Source organism: Ornithorhynchus anatinus, chromosome 14 (assembly GCF_004115215.2).
Source record: "Ornithorhynchus anatinus isolate Pmale09 chromosome 14, mOrnAna1.pri.v4, whole genome shotgun sequence".
NCBI lineage: Eukaryota > Metazoa > Chordata > Mammalia > Monotremata > Ornithorhynchidae > Ornithorhynchus > Ornithorhynchus anatinus.
In genome coordinates this window covers 21,775,851-21,799,694 of record NC_041741.1, presented here as the reverse complement: position 1 = coordinate 21,799,694, position 23,844 = coordinate 21,775,851, and the positions used below count along the sequence as shown (strand labels likewise).

Sequence of the window (23,844 nt, the reverse complement as noted above, 5' to 3'; positions counted from 1 at the left end):
CTGAGTGAGATCGAGAGAGAGGAGAACAAGATACAGTGAGGTGTTTAGTTTGAGAGGAAAGAAAAAAGAGACAAGGGGGCAGAAGAGAAAACAGAGCTAGGTGCTTCAAACATCACAACTGACAATATCACAAGTCTTTTTGTATGTACTGGGTGGACTGTGGCTTAAAGTCAGTGTTTGAAATTTCTCCTTGGTAGGACTGGGAAACCATTGAAGGATTTGGAGGAATTGAGAGAGATGAGCAAAACAGAGTTTTAGAAGAATGGCCTGAGTAGCAGAGTGAAATATGGACTGGAGATGGGAGAGGAGGTTGATGCAGTCATCAAGTCACAGTATAACAGTGCCTGGACCAACTTGAAGACATGTTCTTTGCAGAGAAAGGGGCATATTCTGGAAATGTTGAAGAGGAAGAACTGACTAAATGTGGGAATTGAAGGAGAGGGACAAATCAAGGATAATGCTAACTTGGAATATTGCTGCCAGGGTTTATCATTTCTTCCTGCTGTCTATATTAATCTTCTTTTTATATCTTACTCTTGGCAGAATTTTGTTTATAAACTAAAATTACCTTTGTGCAGAGCTTCAAGACTCCCCAAACCTCTTCTTCTCCCCAAGTGTTTTCCCTCACCCCACTTTTCTTCTGCAACAAACCTTCAGTCTTTGCATTATTTCCACTCCTATTTCCATGCATAGACTTATCCTCAGCACATTCTATTAGACTACAACCCCATATATTAAGGAAATTACCTATTTTCATACTTAAATCCCTTCTTAAGATGATTTTTGTCAAAGAAGCTTTTCCTTGGACTTTCACTGGAAGCAACCGTTCAATCAGTTACTACTGAACACTTATTGTGTGCAAAGCACCGTGCTAAATACTTGGGAGAGTACAATAGGGCAGGCAGACACCATCTCTGCCCTCCAGAAGCTTACAATTTCTTCCCTCCCTTCTTCCCTCCTAAACTACCATTTTCAACTGTTTGCCATCTAGTAGCTTCAACTACCACATATATGCAGATGATTCCTAATCTGTATCTCCATCCAGTTCCCTCTGAGCAGTCTCTCATTTCCTCCTGCCTTCAAGGCATCTCTACTTGGATGCCCCTCTGACACCTAATAATAATAATAATGTTGGTATTTGTTAAACGCTTACTATGTGCAGAGCACTGTTCTAAGCGCTGGGGTAGACATAGGGGAATCAGGTTGTCCCACGTGAGGCTCACAGTCTTAATCCTCATTTTACAGATGAGGTAACTGAGGCACAGAGAAGTGAAGTGATTTGCCCACAGTCACACAGCTGACAAGTGGCAGAGCTGGGATTCAAACTCATGACCTCTGACTCCAAAGCCCGTGCTCTTTCCACTGAGCCACGCTGCTTCTCTTAGCCAGGCTGCTTCTCTTGAAACATAACATGTCCAAAACAAAACTCCTTGTCTTCCCAACCAAACCCTGTCCTCCCCCTGATGTTCCTGTTTCATTCTTGCTTTCTCATAATCCCGTAACCTTGTGTTATCCTTTACTCATCTCTCTCATTCAACTCACATATATATACAATCTGCCACCAAATCCTGTCACTTCAACCTTTAAACATCACTAAAATCTGCCCTTTCTTTTCTATCTAAACTGCTACCACATAAATCCAGGCACTTATCCTATCCCACCTTGATTTCTCTTTCAGCCTCCTTGCTGACCTTTCTGCCTCCTGTCTCTCCCTGCTCCAGTCCATATTTCACTCTGCTGCCTAGATCATTTTTCTACAAAAATGTTCAATCAATCAATCAATGGTTTTTATTGAACACTGTGTGCAGAGCCCTTACTAAGTGCTTGGAAGAATACACTATAACAGCCACATTACTTGCCCACAGTGAGCTTACATTCCAGAGGCGGAGACAGATATTAATATTAATAAATGAATTACTAAGTCCTTGGGAGAGTATAATACAGCAGAATTAGAAGGCATGTTCTCTGCCCATAACAAGCTTACAGTCTACAGGGAGCTTGTAAGTCTAGAGTCAGTCCATGTTGCCCCGCTCCTTGAGAACCTGCAGTTGTTGCCCATCCACCTCTGCATCAAACAGAAACTCCTTACCATTGGCTTTAAAAGCACTCAGTCACCTTGCCGACCTCTTGTTACATCCCAGCCCATAATCTCCGTTTCTCTAACGCTAACCTACTCACTATAGCTTGATTTTGTCTATCTCACCTCTGACCTCTTGCCCACATCCTACCTCTGGCTTGGAATGCTCTCCCCCTCTTCATATCCATCAATTACTTTCTCCACCTTCAAAGTCTCACTGAAGGCACATCTCTGAGAGGCCTTCCTTGACTAAGTCCTCATTTCCTCTTTTCCCATTCCCTTCTACATCACCCTAATTTGCTCCCTTTTTTCAATCCTCCCTCAGCACATATCTGTAATTTATTGATTTATATTACTGTCTATCTCCCCCTGTAGACTGTAAGCTCATTATGGGTAGGGAATGAATCTACCAACTCTGTTATATTGTATTCTCCCAAGTGCTTAGTACAGTGCTCAGCACACAGTAAGTGTTCAATGGATATGATTGATTGATTGATTGAGATGCGACCTTCATAATGCTTTGAAGATGGGGAGAGTGTGGTCTGGAATATATGGAGGAGAAGGGAGTTCCAGGCTAGTGGGATGATGTGGGAAAAGAGATAGTGGAGAGATAGATGAGGTCAGGGCACAGTGAGTAAGATGGCACTAGAGGAGCACAGTGTGTAGGCTGGGCTGTAGTAGGAGAGTAGTGAGGTGAGGTAGTAGGGGACAAGTTGATTGACTGCTTAAAAGCTAATGGTAAGGAGTTGGTTTGATGTGAAGGTGAATGGGCAGCCATTGGAGGATCTCAAAGAGTGGACTGAACTTTTTTTAGGGAAATGATCCATGCAGCAGAGTGAAGTATGGGCTGCAATGGAGAGAGACAGGAAGCCAGGAGATCAGTAATAATAATGATGGTATTTGCTAAATGCATACTATTTGCCAATCACTGTTCTAAGCTCTGGGGTAGATACAAGGTAATCAGGTTGGATACAGTCCCTGTCCCACATGGGACTCAAAGTCTTAATCCCCATTTTACGTATGAGGTAGCTGAGGCACAGAAAAATTAAGTGACTTGCCTAAAGCTACACAGCAGACAAGTGGCACAGCCAGGATTAGAATCCACATCCTCTGACTCCCAGGCCCATGCTCTTGCCAGTAGGCCATGCTACTTCCCATGGCCAATCAATCCATGGTATTTACTGAGTGCTTACTGTGTGCATGGTGCTGTACTAAGTATTTGGAAGAGTACAGTAAAACAGTGTCCCTGTTGACAAGGGGTCAGCTAGCCATGAGGGACAAGGGCAGGGAATTTGATGGAGCAGGCAGACTCTGGTCATTGGCCAGAAACACTCAGAACCCTGTTAGGGTAGGGTGTCAGCTTTTGGAGGGGCCGCTGCTTCCTCTAAGAGGGAGTAAGGGAGGTTGGGCCATGGATCTCAAAAGTTGAAGTGTCTTTCATGTGGGCCAGAAATGTCGGTCTTTCCTGCTTCCACTCAGTTGTAGAATCTCGACCCTAAACGCATAAGCATGTGACCAGGACTGCAAGAAGGCAGATGCGGTAGTCAAGGTGAGATAGACTGAGTGGCTGTATCAGTGCAGTAGCAGTTTGGATGGACAGGAAAGGGCAGATTTAAGCATTGTTGTGAAGATAGAACAAACAGGATTTAGTGACAAATTTAATATGTGGGTGGAATGAGAGAGATGAGTTAAGGACAATGCCAAAGTTATGGGCTTGTGAGGGAGTGCTATTGTCTACAGTGTTTAGAGTGTGAGCCCGTCACTGGGCAGGGATTGTCTCTATCTGTTGCCAAATTGTACATTCCAAGCACTTAGTACAGTGCTCTGCACATAGTAAGTGCTCAATAAATACTATTGAATGTATACGGTGATAGAAAAGACAGGCGGGGGACAGACAGGATTTGGGTGGGAAGATAAGGAGTCCATCACCTCTTACTTCTCTACTCAAATGACCTCCTGCTCCTCCCCACCTCACATACTCACCAACTTGGGCACACACTTTATCTTATAACCTCTAGTATCTGTACAATCTCTACCTTCACCAATTCTGAAATTCCTCTGTCAGACCACAACCTCTTCACCTGGTCTCTTTCCAATACACCCACCCCCTGCACATTTTTCCCATTGCCTCACAGGGCCCTCCATTCTTTTGACCCCCTCCAGTATTCTACAGCCACCCTACCCAATATGGTTTTCATTCCCAAACTATTTTCCCCTGTTTCTTAAATTAATACCCTCAACACCACCCACTCCACTGCACTCCCTGGATCCCCGTCCCTTCACTAACACACAACCCGGAATCATCTCCACAGTGTGCTTTCTTTGCTCCTGTGCCCGAGCTGTGGAATGCTGTTGGAGAAAATCCAGACATCGCTTTGATCTTGTCCATCCTAAATTCATTCTTATCTGCTTCAATTCAGCCCTCTCCTGTGGCAGACAACAGTACTTCTCCTTCCTAGTTTACTTACATACCCACTGCCCTTGCCAGCTGTTCCAGACATTTAACTTCCTCCTCAAACCTCCTGTTCCCCCACCCCTACCATCTTTCACCTAACTATCTGGCCACATACTTAATCAGTGAACCTGGCCACATACTTCATTAATGAAATTGAAACCATCAGTTGAAATTGTTCTCCCTAAAATCTCCCCTGGCCTTCTCCAATCCTCGCTTCCTCCCCTCTTCAACACTCCCTGTATTCTTTGACATACACACTCCCTGTATTCTTTGACATACCTCAAAAATAAATCTCTCACCTCTTCTCTAAATCTACCCCCTCCACCTGTGCTTTTTACCACACCCCTTCATACCTTATTGAAACACTCACCCCTTCCCTTCTTACCTCCTTGATTGCCTTCTTCAACAGTTCACTTTCTAAGGGCTTCTTCCCCACTGCTTTCAAACATGCTTACATATTCCGTATCATTCATTCATTCAATCATATTCATTTAGTGCTTACTGTGTGCAGAACACTGTACTAAGCACTTGGGAGAGTACAATCTAACAATAAACTAAGACATTCCCTGCCCAAAATGAGCTTACAATTTAGAGGGGGGAAGCAGACATTAAAATAAATAAATTACAGATATGTACATAAGTGCTTTAGGGCTGGAAAGGGGATTGAATAAACAGAGCAAGTCAAGGTGTCACAGAGGGGAGTGAGAAAAGAGGAAAGGAGGGTTTAGGGAAGGCCTCTTGAGGAAATGTACCTTCACTAAGGCTTTGAAGGAGGGAAAAGCAATTTTCTGTCAGATTTGAGGAGGGAAGGCATTCCAGGTGAGAGGCAGGACATGGGCAAGGGATCATGGTGAGATAGACCAGATTGAGGAACAGTGAGAAGATTAGCATTAAAAGAGCGAAGTATGTAGGCTGGGTTAAAATAGGAAAGTTGTTAGGTGAGGTATGAGGGGGCAAGGTGACTGGGAGCTTTTAAGCCAACAGTGAGGAGTTTTTTGATGAGCAACGACTGGAGTTTCTTGAGGAGAGGGGAAACATGGCCTGAACATTTCTGTAGAAAAATGCTCCAGTGAAGTATGGACTACAGTGGGAGAGTCAGGAGCCTGGGAGGTCAGCAAAGAGGCTGATACAGTAATCAAGGCAGGATAGGATAAGTGACTGGATTAATGTAGTAGCAGTATGGATGGAGAGGAAAGGAAGGATTTTAGCGATGTTTTGAAGGTGGAACTGACAGAATTTAGTGATGGATTGAATATGTGGTTTGAATTAGAGAGGAGTCAAGGATAATGCCAAGATTATGGGTTTGTGAAACAAGAAGGATGGTGGTGCCATCTACAGTGTTGGGTAAGTCAGGAGAAGGACAGGGTTTGGGTGGGAAGATAGGGAGTTCTATTTCAGACATGTTAACCTTGAGGTGATGGGAGAACATCCAAGTAGAGATACCTGGAAGGCAGGAGGAAATGTGAGACTGCAGAGATAATCTCGAGGTGATGGGAGAACATCCAAGTAAAGATATCTGGAAGGCAGGAGGAAATGTGAGACTGTAGAGAGGGAGAGAGATCAGTGCTGGAGATTTAGATTTGGGTATCATCCGCTAGAGGTGGTAGTTGAAGCCATGTGAGTGAATGAGTTCTCCAAGGGAGTGGGTATAGATGGAGAATAGAAGGGGACTGAGAACTGAACCTTGAGGGCCACCCCCAGTCATGGGATGGGGAGTCAAAGGAGGAGCCCACGAAGGAGATTGAGAATGAATCTCCAGAGAGATAGGAGAAACAGGAGAGGACAGAGTCCGTGAAGCCAAGGTTGAATAACGTTTCCAGGAGAAGGGGGTGGTCCACAGTGTCGAAGGCAGCTGAGAGGCCGAGGAGGTTTAGGATGGAGTAGAGGCCGTTGGATTTGACATGAAGGAGATCATTGGTGACCTTTGAGAGGAAGGTTTCTGTGGAGTGAAGGGGACAGAAGCCTAATTGGAGGGGGTCAAGTAGAGAGTTGGAGGAGAGGAATTTAAGACAGTGGGTGTAGACAACTCACTCAAGGAGTTTGGAGAGGAATGGTAGGAGGGAGAGGGGGCAATAACTGGAGGGAGCCATGGGGTTAAAGGGGGATTTTTAGGATAGGGGAGGCATGGGCATGTTTGAAAGCAATTACGGAAGAAGCCATTGGAGATCAAACAGTTGAAGATGGCTGTTAGGGAAGGAAGAAGGGAGGGGGCAAGTGTTTCGATGAGGTGTGAAGAAATGGGGTCAGATGGGCTCAGTTCTGGATCCCATTCTGTTCCTCATTGCCTTGGAGAATTCATCTGTTCCCATGACTTCAACTACTATATCTTCACGAATTACTCCCAAATTTTCCTCTCCAGCCCTGACCTCTCACCTGCTCTGCAGTTTCACATTTCCTCTGCCTTAGGACATCTCTACTTGGATGCCCTGCTGTTACTTCAAATTCATTATATCCAAAAGTGAGCTCCTCATCCTCCCACCCAAATCCTCTGCTCCCCACAACTTTTCCAACACTGTTGACTATACCAGCATCCTCCCTGTTTGACAAGCAGGCAACATCGGTATTATCCTTAGCCCATCTCTTTCCCTGAACCTGAATACTCAGTCACTAAATCCAATCAGTTCTATCTGCACATCTGTAGAATCTGCCCCTTTCATTCATTCATTTGTATTTATTGAGAGCTTACTGTGTGCAGAGCACTGTACTACTCTATTACTACTAAACTGGCTCAAGCAACTGTCATATCTTATTGACTCCTGCATCAACCTCGCTGACCCCCTTGCCTTCCATATTTCTGCTGCCCAGGGCCTTTTCAAAAAAATCATTCTGGGCACATCGTCCAACCCTTCAGAAACCTCCATCAAACCGCCGTCTCCTCATGAAACAGAAATTCCTCATCAAGGACTTTAATTCAGTCAGTCAGCTCCCTCCTATCTGTGTCCACTATAGCCCAACACATACACTTCACTCTCATACCATCGGACATCACTATGCCTCCATCTCATCCTTTTCACAGTTGATCTCATGCTTATACCCTTTCTCCTGGAACTTCCCTCCCCATCTTCAAAACCCGGTAAAGTAATATCTGCTTCAGGAACTTCCCTAGCTAACTTCTCATCTCCCCACCCTATTTTCCCACCCTTCCCTATTTTGCCACCCTTCTGCACCAGCTCTGTGCTTATTTGAGTCCAGACTCCCTAAACAGTTGAAAGCTTACCCCATCCCCACCTCACAGAACTCATCTATATATATATATATATATATATATAATATATCCTTATACTCTGTTGCTTCCCCTATCTATAATTTATATGAATGTCTGTCGCCTCTGCCATATTTTAAGCTCCTTGAAGACTAAGGATTATATTTTGGGAATTCTGAGGGAGTACAGAGCAATTACCAAGACTTTTCTCTCTAGCACTTAGTACAAAGCCTGGCACATAGTAAGCGCTTAACAGAAACCATAATTATTAGACTGTAAGGTCCTTGTGCGTGGAGCCTTCAAACATGCCCACGTCTCCCCCATCCTAAAAAAACCCACTCTTGACCCCACTTCCCCCTCCAGTTATCGCCCTATCTCCCTACTACCCTTCCTTTCCAAATTCCTGGAACGAGTCATCTACAATCGCTGCTTAGAATTCCTTAACTCTCATTCTCTCCTGGACCCCCTCCAATCTGGCTTCCATCCCCTCCACTCTACCGAGACTGCTCTCTCTAAGGTCACCCATGACCTCCTTCTTGCCAAATCCAGTGACTCCTACTCCATTCTAATCCTCCTTGACCTCTCTGCTGCCTTTGACACTGTCGACCATCCCCTCCTCCTCCATACCTTATCTCACCTTGGCTTCACGGGCTCCGTCCTCTCCTGGTTCTCCTCTTACCTCTCTGGCCGGTCATTCTCGGTCTCCTTCGCTGGCGCCTCCTCCCCCTCCCATCCTTTAACTGTTGGAGTTCCTCAAGGGTCAGTTCTTGGCCCTCTTCTGTTCTCCATTTACACTCACTCCCTCGGTGAACTCATTCGCTCTCACGGCTTTGACTCCCATCTCTACGCAGATGACACGCAGATCTACATCTCCGCCCCGTCCTCTCCCCCTCCCTTCAGGCTCACATCTCCTCCTGCCTCCAGGATATCTCCACCTGGATGTCGGCCCGCCACCTAAAACTCAACATGAGCAAGACTGAGCTCCTCATCTTCCCTCCCAAACCCGGTCCTCTCCCAGACTTCCCTATCACCGTGGATGGCACGACCGTCTCTCAGGCTCGCAATCTCGGTGTCATCCTTGACTCGTTTCTCTCGTTCACCCCACACATCCTATCCGTTACCAAGACCTGCCAGTTTCACCTTTACAATATCGCCAAGATCCGCCCTTTCCTCTCCACCCAAACGGCTACCTTACTGCTATGGGCTCTCGTTATATCCCGGCTAGACTACTGTGTCAGCCTTCTCTCTGATCTCCCTTCCTCCTCTCTCGCCCCGCTCCAGTCTATTCTTCACTCCGCTGCCCGGCTCAGCTTCTTGCAGAAACGATCTGGGCACGTCACTCTCCTTCTTAAACAACTCTAGTGGTTGCCTATCAACCTCCACTCCAAACAAAAACTCCTCACTCTAGGCTTCAAGGCTCTCCATCACCTTGCCCCTTCCTACCTCTCCTCCCTTCTCTCTTTCTACGGCCCACCCTGCAAGCTCCACTCCTCTGCCGCCCACCTCCTCTCCGTCCCTTGGTCTCGCCTATCCCGCCGTCGACCCCTGGGCCACGTCCTCCCACGGTCCTGGAACGCCCTTCCTCCTCACCTCCGCCAAACTGATTCTCTTCCCCTCTTCAAAACCCTACTTAAACTCACCTCCTCCAAGAGGCCTTCCCAGACTGAGCTCCTCTTCTCTCTCTACTCCTTCTACCACCCCCCCTTCACCTCTCCGCAGCTTAACCCTCTTTTCCCCCCATTTCCCTCTGCTCCTCCCCCTCTCCCTTCCCATCTCCTCAGCACTGTACTCATCTGCTCAACTGTATATATTTCCATTACCCTATTTATTTTGTTAATGAAACGTACATCGCCTTGATTCTATTTAGTTGCCATTGTTTTTATGAGATATTCTTCCCCTCGACTCTATTTATTGCCATTGCTCTTATCTGTCTGTCTCCCCCAATTAGACTGTAAGCCCGTCAAACGGCAGGGACTGTCTCTATCTGTTGCCGACTTGTTCATTCCAAGTGCTTAGTACAGTGCTCTGCACATAGTAAGCGCTCAATAAATACTGTTGAATGAATGAATGAATGAATGAATGAATGGAGTACTGTCCACCAACTCTATTGTACTGTACTCGCCCAAGCACTTAGTAAAGTGCTCTACACACAGTAAATGCTTATTAAATACCATTATTTGCTTGACTGGTGAACATCCCTTACTAGATTCCAAGGCATTTCTTTCCTCATTCAATCAAAACTGGGACCAATTTTCTTCCTTTGTTGGATCAAAATTGGGGCCACTTTGCTGTTTAATCATAAACAAGGACCGAGATCAGTCATCCTGAATTTGGGATGACTAAAAGAAGATAGGCGATTAGGTACTTTACCTGGGAGAGTTCTGGATAAGCCCCCGTGACTGTGGTGATTGAACCAAACTCCCAACAAACAAGATCGAGGTTGGGATCTAATTAGAACTCAAAATGGGAATAGATCAAAGTGGAACATACCAAAGACAAGGTTTGCAAGGTAATATTCACAGTCCAATCAATCGATCGTATTTATAGAGTGCTTAATGTACTAAGGGTTTGGGAGAATACAATATAACAGAGGTGGTAGGCACATTCCCCTACCCACAATGAGCTTACAGTTTAGAGGGGGAGCTTTACAGTGACCTTCAGTCTTATAGGAGGAATACTAACTCATGTCGTTCAAGACTCATTGGACCATTTCTGAGAATCTGATTAACAAATCAGGAGGTCAGACCATGGGCTGCCTAAGGATTTTGCTTTAGGGAATGGGGGGAAATAGGGTGTAGTCCTCTTCTTTTCTACCACTGTCTTTCCGTGTCACCCTGACTTGCTCCCTTTATTCACCACCCCCGCCCAGCCCCACAGCACTCATTTACATATCTGTAATTCATTTATTTATATTAATATCTGTGTCCCCTCTAGACTGCAAGCTTATTGTGGGCAGGGAACGAGTCTGTTATTTTGTTATATCGTACTCTCCCAAGCACTTGGTACAACGCTCTGCACACGGTGCTGTGTATATAGTAAGTACCTTATAAATGTGATTGACTGATTAGTCTTAAATAACCCCCAAATTAAGATATTGTCCAAATTAGCCTGTTTGAGCTACCTTTCACCCCAGGTATAGCTTTGAATAGAGAGAAATACATTACCTCAAAAAGGTCTCCCCTAGCTGGTTCACACAGTAGCAGACAGCCTCTTGTGGCCAGCAATCTACTTCAAGCAATCAGTCCATCAATCTGTGGTATTTATTGAGAGCTTACCAGGTGCAGAGCATAATACTGAGCACTTGGTAGAGTAATATACAACAGAATTGGTAGAAATGTTCCCTGCCCACATCAAGATTATTCATTCATTCATTCAATAGTATTTATTGAGCACTTACTATGTGCAGAGCACTGTACTAAGCGCTTGGAATGTACAAATCGGTAACAGATAGAGACAATCCCTGCCGTTTGACGGGCTTACAGTCTAATCGGGGGAGACAGACAGACAAGAACAATAGCAATAAATAGAATCAAGGGGATGAACATCTCATTAAAACAATAGCAAATGAATAGAATCGAGGTGATGTACATCTCATTAACAAATTAAATAGGGTAATGAAAATATATACAGTTGAGCGGACAAGTACAGTGCTGAGGGGATGGGAAGGGAGAGGGGGAGGAGCAGAGGGAATGGGGGGAAAAGAGGGCTTATCTGAGGAGAGGTGAAGGGGAGGTAAAGGGAGCAGAGGGAAAAGGGGAGCTCAGTCTGGGAAGGCCTCTTGGAGGAGGTGAGCTTTAGGGTTTTGAAGAGAGGAAGAGAATTCGTTTGGCAGAGGTGAGGAAGGAGGGCATTCCAGGACCGCGGACCAAGGGTCGACACCAGGATAGGCAAGAACGGGGGACGTTGAGGAGGTGGGCGGCAGAGGAGCGGAGCATGCGGGGTGGGCAATGGAAAGAGATAAGGGAGGAGAGGTAGGGGGGCAAGGTGATGGAGAGCCTTGAAGCCTAAAGTGAGAAGTTTTTATTTTGTGTGGAGGTTGATAGGCAACCACTGAATGTTTTTAAGAAGGGGAGTGACATGCCCAGAGCATTTCTGCAGGAAGATAATAATAATAATGTTGGTATTTGTTAAGCGCTTACTATGTGCAGAGCACTGTTCTAAGCGCTGGGGTAGACACAGGGGAATCAGGTTGTCCCACATGGGGCTCACAGTCTTAATCCCCATTTTACAGATGAGGGAACTGAGGCACAGAGAAGTTAAGTGACTTGCCCACAGTCACACAGCTGACAAGTGGCAGAGCTGGGATTCGAACTCATGAGCCCTGGCTCCAAAGCCCCTGCTCTTTCCACTGCGCCACGCTGCTTATCTAAGATGAGCCGGGCAGCGGAGTGAAGAATAGACTGGAGCGGAGAGAGAGGAGGAAGGGAGATCAGAGAGCAGACTGACACAGTAATCTAGCCGGGATATTATCAGAGCCTGTAACAGTAAGATTGCCATTTGGGTGGAGAGGAAAGGGCGGATCTTGGCTATATTATAAAGGTGAGACCGGCAGGTTTTGGTGACGGATTGGTTGTGTGGGGTGAATGAGAGAGCCAAGTCAAAGATGACACTGAGGTTGTGGGCCTGAGAGACGGGAAGGATGGTCGTACCATCCTCAGTGATAGGGAAGTCAGGAAGAGGACAGGGCTTGGGAGGGAAGATGAGAAGCTCAGTTTTGGTCATATTGAATTTTAGATAGCGGGCAGACATCCAGGTAGAGATGTCTTGGAGGCAGGAGGAGATACGAGCCTGAAGGGAGGGGGAGAGGACGGGGCAGAGATGTAGATCTGTGTGTCATCTGCATAGAGATGATAGTTGAAGCCGTGATAGCGAATGAGTTCATCGAGGGAGTGAGTGTATATGGAGAACAGAAGAGGGCCAAGAACTGACCCTTGAGGAACCCCAACAGTTAGAGGATGGGAGGGGGAGGAGGAGCCCACGAAGGAGACCGAGAATGACCAGCCAGAGAGATAAGAGGAGAACCAGTAGAGGACGGAGTCTGTGAAGCCAAGGTGAAATAAGGTATGGAGGAGAAGGGGATGGTCGACAGTGTCAAAGGCAGCAGAGAGGTCAAGGAGGATTAGGATAGAGTAGGAGCCATTGGATTTGGCAAGAAGGAGGTCATGGGTGACCTTAGAGAGAGCAGTCTTGGTAGAGTGGAGGGGACGGAAGCCAGATTGGAGGGGGTCCAGGAAAGAATGGAAGTTAAGGAATTCTAAGCAGCGAGTGTAGATCACTCGTCTAGGATCTTGGAAAGGAAGGGTAGTAGGGAGATAGGGCGATAACTGGAAGGGGAAGTGGGGTCGAGAGAGGGTTTTTTTAGGATGGGGGAGACATGGGCATGTTTGAAGGCAGAGGGAAAGAAGCCACTGGAGAGTGAGTGGTTAAAGATAGAAGTTAAGGAGGGGAGGAGGGCAGAGGCGATGGTTTTAATAAGGTGAGCGGGAATGGGGTCCGAGGCACAGGTGGAGGGGGTGGCACTTGCGAGGAGGGAGGAGATCTCCTCTGAGGATACTGCAGTCTAGACAGGGAGTCAGACATTAATGTAAGAAAGTTACTTCCCTTTGCTTCCCTTGGGAGAGTTCCACTCTGCCCAAGGGGGTGGAACTTGATCTCTGTTAGCCAAAAAGCCAGTCCCTTCCCAGACTATCCCTAAACCAAGTTGGATAGGGATTGGGTCTGGCCCTCTTACATCACCTGCTAGCATCTCTAAGGTACTTTGTATTCCTCAGAGTAAAGAAACCTTGTAAAGGAAAAGTGTATTCAATACAGGTAAATTATTTATAATTTCATATACTGATGCACTTGCTCCCATCAAAGGGAAGGTCACTGCTTTTACTCTCCATATTCCAATTCCATTAAATTTTAAAGTCTTTGAGGGAGTTCCAAACAGAGCATCTTATCTTCCCACCCAAACCCCATCCTCCCCACATCTTTCCCATCACTGCAGACACCATCACCATCCTTCCTGTCTCATAGTCCCATAACCGTGACTTTTTTTTGATTCATCTTTGTCATTCAACCCCATTTTCGAACTGTCACTAAATCCTGTCGGTTCTACTTTCCCAACATCTCAAGAATCCACTCCTTCCTCTCCTTCCAAACTGCTACTACATTGATCATATCCCACCTTGATTACTGCTTCAGATGCCTCACTGACCTCCCAGTCTCCTGACTCTTCCCACTCCAGTCCATACTTCACTCCACTGCCCAGTCCACTTTTCTAAAAAAAGATCAGTCCATGTCTCCCCACTCCTCAAGAACCTCCTGTGTTTGCACATCCATCTCCACAACAAGCAGAAACTCCTTGACATCAACCTTAAAGCACTCAATCAGCTCTCCCCCCAACCTTATCTTGCCAATTTCTTACTGCAACCCAGCCTGCATGCTTCACTCCTCTAATGTCAGCCTACTCAGTTTACCTTGATCTTGTCTATCCCACCTCCAATCCCTCACCCACATCCTCCTCTGGCCTGGAAATCCCTGAAAAGCCCCTGAACTCCCCAGTCTTCTAAGCCTTACTAAAGTCACACCTCCTCCGAGAGGCTTTCCCAGACTAAGTCCTCATTTCCCCTACTTGCTCTCCCTTCTGAGTTGCCTATGCACGTGGATCTGTTCTTGATTGTCTCCAACCCATAGCGACACCATAGACACGTCTCCCAGAACATCCACCTCCATCTGCAGTCATTCTGGTAGTGGATCCACAGAGTTTTCTTAGTAAAGATACGGCGGTGGTTTACCATTGCCTCCTTCTGTGTGATAAACTTGATTCTCCACCCTCGAATCTCTCCCATGCCATCGCTGCCCAGCACAGGTGAGTTCTGACTTGTTGCAGATTGCCTTCCACTCACTAGCCACTGCCCAAGCTAGGAATGGAATGGGTATGCGTCTGCTTGACTCTCCCTCCCGGAGTCGAGACTGGTAGAGTATTGGAAACTCTCCAGGTGCAACCCTGCTAGGGGCACAGCACATACGTAGATGTCTGTAAGTTATTTTACTGTCTACCAACTCTGATGTACTGTACTTTCCCAAGTGATTAGTACATGCTCTGCACACAGTAAGTCTTCAATACATTCTTTTGATTATCAGTCAATAGGGACTGTGTAATTTATTATTTTTGTACTCTACCAAGTGCATAGTACAAGGTTCTTCACACATTAGATGCACGATAAATACTATTGATTGAAGATACTGATTTTGATTATTGCAATTTTCACTTTGACTTTTGTTATTAAAATGTTCTTTTCCAAAGTTAGTATTCACTTATCTTTAAGTGTCATTTTACATGAGAAAAATTTTGTGTGAAACTCAAACATTTATCTGTAGCAAGATGGGAAAGTCAGTACATTCAGTGATATATTATTGTCAACTCTTTTTATCCTTTTTTTCCTAGGCCTATATGAAACTAGATTGCAACAAAACTGGCAGCGTGTCTATGGTAGATATTAGAAAATGCTACTGTGCAAAAAAACAGCCACAAATAACAACAGGTATTTAATTGAAGCAAAAATAAATTTGACTCCTGGCAGGTTAGCTGTGTTCCTAGATGCGTTCCCTTTAAATTGTTGCAGTTCAGTTTGTTTCTTGGTCTGGATGCAGAGTTGTTAGGCAAAGTTTTTGTTTTTGTTTTTAATGGCATTTGTTAAGTATTTATTATTTGTATTGTACTATGTGCTGAGTAGATGCAGCCTGAGTGGATACATTCCAAGTCCCATATGTGACTCACAGTGTTAATCCCCATTTTACAGAGGACAGAACTGAAGCATGGAGAAATTAAGTGACTTGCCCCAGGTCACACAGCAGATAAGCGGTGGAGGCGGAATTAGAACCCAGGTCTTTCTGACTCCTGGATATGTGCTCTATCTACTAGGCCATGCTGCTTCTTAGGTTTTCCTCATCTAATCATCAGAAATATTTAGATTAGGGTAATTAGAGCATCAGATGTATTAAATCCCTTTTTTAAAATGTAAAACTCTTTTGCCCTAGCTATAAAATGGCATATGAATACTTATTTTCCTGCTTTCTCCCAGAATTTCAGTTTTGCTTCCAGTTCAGAGTCTCCATTTCATGCTGTTGACATGAGAAATCTGGGCAGTTAGGCAGGACCCAAATGCCTGCAGAGAGGGTCCTCTCCCCAGTACCCATTAGGGGTATTCTGCTACTCCGGGTGAATTTTTAAAAGTTGCCCCCATTCAATTCTTTTAATGGAAAAATATGGCTCTCTTCATTTTTTCATATGCAAATTTGAACTCAGAATTGTATTACTTATCCTGTACAGTTTGCACAAAGTTCTCATCAAGTTTTACTGTGAACATGAACTGAGATGATCTTCTTTTGAGTGGTACTTGACAAGCCCTTAAGGAAATGGTGGTCTGGGCTGTCACCTAATTTGCCCATCATCTTCTCATAATGTGGTGTAGTGGACAGAGCAGGCTACTGTGAGTAAGGAGACTGACTGGCTTGGAGTTCCAGCTCCATCACTGGCACTGGACAAGTCCCTTAATGTCTCTAGGCTTCACTTTCTTCCTCTGCAAAAGGGAGATGAAATGTGTGTTTCACTGTGATCCCTTGTGGTTTAGAGACTGTGTCCACTCCTATCATGTTGTATCCTCCACAGTGCTTGACGCCTAGGAAGCACTTAATAATAATAATGTTGGTATTTGTTAAGCGCTTACTATGTGCTGAGCACTGTTCTAAGTGCTGGGGTAGACACAGGGGAATCAGGTTGTCCCACATGGGGCTCACAGTCTTAATCCCCATTTTACAGATGAGGTAACTGAGGCACCAAGAAGTTAAGTGACTTGCCCGAAGTCACACAGCTGACAAGTGGCCGAGCTGGGATTCGAACCCATGACCTCTGACTCCAAAGCCCGTGCTCTTTCCACCGAGCCACACTGCTTCTACGTAAGCTACTTATTATGATCTGAACCTAATATCCATTTGTCTTTAAGATAGACCTGGCTAAGCCTAAACTGAAGTCCTGGGGAAGTGGAAATGTTTGTGCATGCATCCGTTCCTCTGCACTGCTGTGCTCACATGATTTTCCATTTCCCACATTACAGTTACCACACTTTCCTAGAGTCAGTGTTTCCCCTATTCCCCAGCCCAGACTAACCAGGAGACCACAGTGTGGGAGCAGGAGGGTACAGATTACTCTATAATTGTCTGGCCTTGCCTTCCTACTTCTCTGTCTGTGGCCCCTCCTGGTTTCCTCCAGAACCCTACCGTGCCATGTCTTTGAGTCACAGCAGCAGCTCTATATAGTAAGGTAATATAAAGAGCTTTTGAGAGAAGAGAAGCAGTATGACTTAGTGGATAGAGCACAGACCTGGGTTCTAATCCTGGCTCCTCCACATGTCTGCTGTGTGACCTTAGGCAAGTCATTTCATTTCTCTGCACCTCACTTACCTCATCTGTAAAAAATGGGGGTTAGGAGTGCGAGCCCAATGTGGGACAGGGACTTTGTCTAACCTGATTAACTTGTATCTATCCCAGTACTTAGAACAGTGCTTGGCACATAGTAATTGCTTAACAAGTACCGTAAGTGTTATTATGATTACTCTGAAAGTAACTTTGACACAGACTTCCCTGAACGAATGATGGATAAGCCTTAGTCCTGAGACTTCTGGCCCAAGAACCTGTGCAAAGGGATTGCTAGAGCTGGTGGCTTTCGGTAACACCATATCTATCATTGCACAAAACTTTGAGGTGTAATCGAAATGAAACCATTTTCAACTTTAGTTCGCAAATGCAGGCATGTCCATTCTCCTGTTTGTTCCCAGGCATTGTCTAACAGGATCATTAAAGCTGACCTGTTTCATATATTGGGTCCTTGGTTAAGCCATCTTGAAAAATTCAGGCAAATTGAAGGGAGAGAAGAGACGAATCCACGAAATCCACCCGACCCTCTTTGGAATAGTTTGCTAATGTGGAAAAGCACATGCTGTTCTTATGTTTTAAAAAGAGAAAAGCTGTTAACACCTAATTAAGCTCTATCAAATTTATTATCCATATTATGAATAATAATCTGCTCATATAACCTCCCTGGAGATACAGGATGAGACGAACAGATTTCAAATGATCACTTTCATGCAGCATGTAATTTATTTAGGTTTTAGGACAGCATCTGTCATTTTGACACTTAAATAGACCATCAAAGAAAAACACTTTAAACCATAATAGAAATCAGATTTCCCAAAGATATTTCAGTTTAATGGGATTACAAAACCGTATTGGGTGAACTAGCTTTCGTTCATTAAAAATTGCACTGGCCCCTAACAGCAGAAAAAGCAATTCACTTTTAGACAGGAGCAGGCAAGTGTGTTTCCTGTGCTTGCACACAAAATATAAAACTCTGGCCCATGCTGAATAGCAGTTAGAAAAACAATTTTTTTGTGTGAAAAACTGTGGAGCAGTATGCAACAGTCCAATTTACCCTACAAATGATAAAACATGTTTGAAAAAACTATGTCTTGCATTATTTCTTTGCATGGTATTTACTGCTAGAGACTTTTCAAACTTGAAAGTGCAGATGAGAGAGAGTGGTGTGCTCTTCCAATCAGTCACTCAATGGTATTTATTGAGCATTTACTCTATGCAGAGCACAATACTAAACTCTTGGGAAAGTACAGCACAACAGAATTAGCAGACATATTAATAATAATGTTGGTTTTTGTTAAGTGCTTACTATGTGCAGAGCACTGTTCTAAGCTCTGGGGTAGATACAGGGTAATCAGGTTGTCTCACGTGAGGCTCACAGTCTTCACCCCCATTTTACCAGTGAGGGAACTGAGGAACTGAGAAGTGAAGTGACTTGCCCACAGTCACACAGCTGACAAGTGGCAGAGCCGGGATTCAAACCCATGACCTCAGACTCCCAAGCCCGGGCTCTTTCCACTGACCCACGCTGTCCATAATGAGCTCACGGTCTAGAGAGGGAGACAAGAATTATTATGAATAAGTAATTTGTAATTTATCATTTAAAGATATGTACATAAATTGAGGATTGTGAGTGGGATGAATATCAGATGTTCAAAGGTCACAGATCCAAGTACATAGATGATGCAGAAGGGAGACCGAGCAGGGAAAAGGAGGGCTTAATCAGGGAAGGCCTCCCAGAGGAAAAGTTACCTTAATCAAACTTTGAAGGTGGATAGAGTGGTGAGTTGGCTTACATGGACCGGGGAAGGAGTTCCAGGCTAAGGGGAGGATGTGGGAAAGGGGTCGATGGCCAGATAGACAAGATCGGGACACAGTGAGTAAGCTGGTACTAGAGGAGCAGAGTGGGTGAGATGGGCTGTAATAGCAGAGCAGTGTGAGCTGAGGTATGACGGGAAAGCTGATTGAGTACTTTAAAGCCAAATGGTAAGGAGTTTCTGTTTGGTGCAGAGGTGAAGAGTAGACATTGGAGGTTCTTAAGGAGTGGGAAGTAATTGACTCAAAGTATTTGTTGAAAAATTATCTATGCAGCAGAGAGAAGTATAGACTGGAGTGGGGAGAGACAGAAGGCTGGGAGTTCGGCTGGTTGGCAGATGAGGAAGTAATAATAATAATAATGGTATTTATTTGAGATATACTGAAGGCAGGAGGAAATGTGATATGGCAGGGAATGAGAGGGGTTGGGGCTGAAGATGTAGATTTGGGAATCATCTGCGTAGAAATGGTAATTGAAGCCATGAGAGCATGGCCAAAGGCCCTGCTGTTTCTCCCTTGATCCCATGCTATATCTCCTCCCTACCATTCCTGTCCAAATTCCTTGAATGAGTTGATTTTTCCCACTTCCTCAACTACCTCTCCTCCAACTCCCTTCTCAACCATCTGCAATCCGGCTTCCCCCCTCCACACCACTGAAATTTCTCTTTCCAAAGTCATAAATGAACTCCTCCTTTGCCAAATCCAGTGTAGCTTCCTTTGACTTTTCAACTGGCTTTTTTAAAAAAAATCAAATCAAATGTGTTGAGTACTTCCTGTGGTAGGAAGCTTGGGAGAGTACAATATTATACAATTGGTAAACATGTTCCCTGCCTACAAGGTTTTTGACATTATAGACAAACCCTTCTCCTGGAAATACTATCAAACCTTCAAATACTATCAAACGGTCCTCTCCTGCTTCTCTTATTGCTCTGGTCAGTCCTTCTCTGCTTCTTTCACTGGATGTTCCTCTGCCTCCCACACGTTAAGACTCAGTTCTGGGTCCCCTTCTAGTCTCCATTTACACCTACTCAAAGGAGCTCATCCATTCCCATGGCTTCAACTACCCTCTCTATGCAGATGACTCCTAAATCTGCATTTCAGCCTCAACATCTCCTGCAATCTCACATTTCTTCCCTGCTACCAAGATCCCCTTGCCCAGATATCTCACTGTCACTTTAAGGTCACTGTGTTCAAAACTGAATTCCTCTATATCCTTCCCAAATTTTCTCCTCCTCCAATTTTCCCATCACTGTTGAAAATAACCACCAACCTTCCTGTCTGACAAGCCTGCAACTTGGGCATTATCCTTGATAAATCTCTCTCCTTCCAAATGCATATTTAGTCAGTCATAAATCCTGTCAATTCTATATCCACAATAGCTCTACAATTCACTTCTTCTCCTCCATCCAAACTGCTATCACCCTGGTTCAAGTCCTTTTTATATCCTATCTCAACTACTGCAATGAAAAGCCTCCTCAATGACCTCCCTGCCTACATCCTCTCCCCTTTCTCGTACTGCAAAGAATTCCTATCCCAGATCTGCCACCCAGATCATTTTTCTAAAAACTAATTTTGTGCATTTCTCCCCATTCCTCATGTGCTTCCCTCCAATGGTTGTCCATCCATCTCCACATCAAACAGAATCTTCTTATTCAAGATATTCAATCAACTCTGTTCCCTCCTACTTAACCTCACTCATCTTCCACCACAACCCAGCACACACTTTGCTCATTTTATTCCAACCTCACTCTCATATTCCAGCACTGACCCCTTGCTCACAGTCTCCATCCTACCTGGACCTTCTTCCCCTTCATATCTGACAGACCAGCACTCCCCCCCACAGAAAAGCCTAATTAAAATCTCATCTCCAGGAAAACATACCCTGAATAAGCTCTTACCCTATTTTCCCTCCCTGCTGCCTCACCTATGTTCTTAATCCCAACTCCTTAATTCCTCCCCCATTCCCTCACATCAACAACATATCTATTATTATATTTGGTTGCTTCTCTTACCTGTAATTTATTTTAATTTCTTTTTTACCCTACTACCCAATGAACAGTAATAATAATAGCATTCGTTACGTGCATACTGTTTGTCTTTAACCCTTCTAGGCGCTGGGTAAGATACAAGTTAATCACATTGGACATAGTTCCTGTCCCACATGGGGGTCACAGTCTAAGTAAGAGGGAGAACAGGTATTGAATCCCCATTTTACAGATGAGGAAACTGAGGTGGAAAAGTTAAGTGACTTGACCAACGTCACATAGCAAGCAATTGGCAGAATCAAGATTAGAACTCAGGTCCTCTGATTCCCATGCCTATAGACTTAATATTATTTCATTGAGAAATAGGGTCTTTGTTTTCTCTCGTTTATGTTTATTTTTCCCCCACAGAATACTTTGACTTCAAGTATTTTAAAATCCAAATACCAAGCAGAAGTCTCTACTAAAATAATATTCAGTGTGTGTGTGTGTGGGGGGGGAGGTTTGGAAATGTTGTGAAGAACTACGGAGCTCATTCAGTTTGAAAGGTTCTTTTTACATGTCTTTTTGTTCCAACCTATTCATTTTTGCACCAGCCATCTTTCCCTACATACTTAGTAGTTGAAATTTATTCAAAGATTGTATTCCATCAAGATAAAATTGATGGTGTCTTGTGGGAAAACTTTTATATCAAAACACATATATAAGTATGGATATATGTGTGTGTGGAGATATTACACATCAATTACACATCATAAAATGTGTAAGCAAAACTTTAATCAAGAGTAGGTACTCCTTTCAGCTGTGATTTTCCTAGTTCCCAGAAGTCTATCATTTCCCTATTCTTTTCGCTTGGCCACTCTAAGGTTTAGTTGATGTCTTATGAAATAACTAGTGTCCAGGGATATTTTTACTTTATTCTTTGATGGAACTTTCTGATTTGTTTTCTCCATCATTGTAATCAGAACTTCCTCACTAACTCTCTTGTATTGTACTCTCCCAAGTGCTTAGTACAGTTGTACAGTTAGTAATCTTGTTAATTTGGACTTCTTTTTAGGGAGTTTACAACAATGTGAACGTGAGCTTCGTCTCTACTGTTGTCAAAGGAAAATAGGCTTTCATTGTAAGAAGGAAATATTTGAACTATAATGTTTTGTACAGAACTGGGCCTAAACTAAATTTGCAGAAGTACTAGGGAGGAGAAACCTGACTACCTCTTGTTTCTCCAATTCTTAGGCAGAATTAAAGATAGTTAGCTAGACACCAGGACCCTAAACCTAAACTTAGTAGCGTGTTGGCATATGCACTTCTTGGTTAAACAATTGCCGAGTACTCTAGTAAAACCTCTTTTAGAAAATGTTCACAGTTTGCTGTTTTCACTTGCTTCAGGGTGGGCTTATCGACTCATTTTGCTCCAAATTAGTGGCATATGGTAATAGTTTTTCTTGTGAACTATATTGTAGATGTTCATTTGAGAGCCTAAATTTCTTTTACAGCTTATACAACAGAGGAAGGGATTAAATCTTCGTTTCTAGAAATCTTAGAGGACGCCTGCAGCAAACCCAATGAAGTGTCCTATTGTGAATTTGAAGATTACTATGAAGGACTGAGTATTGGGATACTGGATGATGAAGATTTTGTTAATGTTCTAAGGAATGCTTGGGGGATTTAGAATAGGAAAATATATAAAATATCACTCGGTTCATTTGGAATGTAAAGCTGACTGAATCAAGTGCTTCTGAATACTTTTCAAATATTTTTCCAGTTTCACTGAATTGTCATTAGTTTAATAAAGGAAGCTTCATGTGGAGAAAAATATGCTGTAAACCAAAGAGACCCTTATATACGCAGATGAATGTCTTTAAGGTTTGTAAATACATGGAAATGTTTTGGGCCCTTTTTTTGTTAACCATCTTCCTTGGGAAAATGATAAATGCAATTAGCTATTCATGATCTTGTGCCTTATAAATGCCTTCTTATTGACTTTGTTTTCTGCACCCTATCCTACACAGAAAGCTTAACTACAGGGATTTCATGTTCCGTGAACGGTCCCTTGGAAATGACTCAAGTAATGCAACTCATTTGTACAGATACATATAATTGCCTTGGAACTCGAAAATAACGCCACCATTGAGGAAATTAACCTATTTAACTTATGCATGGAGTGGATGTATGCAATGGAAGTATCACAAAGGGTTCAGAACAAAATCCTGGCAATTATTCCATTACATTTAAAAAATTTCAATCTCTATGCTAGGCCTGACCCCAAATTATGTGCTGTTGCATATTAAATAGTCACTCATCAGTGAGTTTACTCACAAAAGCATTCCCTTTTTTTTTAAGATTTCTTCTATCAATTCTTGTTTTTATATAGTGCTTTACAGTAGTAACGTCAAAATCAGTCACAAACATGACCTCAGTGATTATCTCAAACAAAATATAATCTGACAAAATATAATGGAACAATGACCTTTCCAAATTCATGGGACCTGACAATAGGCTAAATGTTGATCTATTGGTCTAAAGTTTAGGTGTGTCAGGAAAAGGTTGAAATGCGAGTAAAATAGAGGCTTTTCCCTAAAGTTCTAGCCTCATCTTTCCCCTTCCTTCTCTTTCCTAAACTTCATAATCAGTCGGCCAATAGTATTTATTATTTACTATGTGCACAGCATAGTACTAGGCACTTGTGAGAATGCAGTAAAATTAAAAGTTGTGGTTTAAACTCTCAAGAATCAATGAAGCTCATATTTTCCCCATTGCCCAGAGACATTGTTGGGGAGGATTTAATTCTTCCAGGAGAAATTTGTCATAGCTCCCAAAATATAACCTAGAATAATTTGTTGATTTCTATAGTATTTATGCTCTATTATATTATTACTCAGTGGAAAGAGGTATA

At 43.8% G+C, this 23,844-nt stretch overlaps 1 protein-coding gene and 1 non-coding gene across 2 annotated transcripts in view; one reads left to right on the top strand and one right to left on the bottom strand.

The window, feature by feature from the left end:
• Positions 1-22,899, top strand: part of CAPS2 (calcyphosine 2) — a 116,214-nt gene extending 93,315 nt beyond the window's left edge. The window contains exons 17-18 of the mRNA XM_029078551.2: positions 15,167-15,263; positions 22,445-22,899. Of these exons, the coding sequence (XP_028934384.1) occupies positions 15,167-15,263; positions 22,445-22,620 (273 nt within the window). The 3' untranslated portion in view covers positions 22,621-22,899. The remainder of the gene's footprint in view (positions 1-15,166; positions 15,264-22,444) is intronic.
• Positions 14,598-14,735, bottom strand: LOC114816854. Its single transcript, XR_003764658.1, has one exon. It is a non-coding gene; the product is annotated as a small nucleolar RNA SNORA7 (small nucleolar RNA).
• Positions 22,900-23,844: the final 945 nt, after the last annotated feature.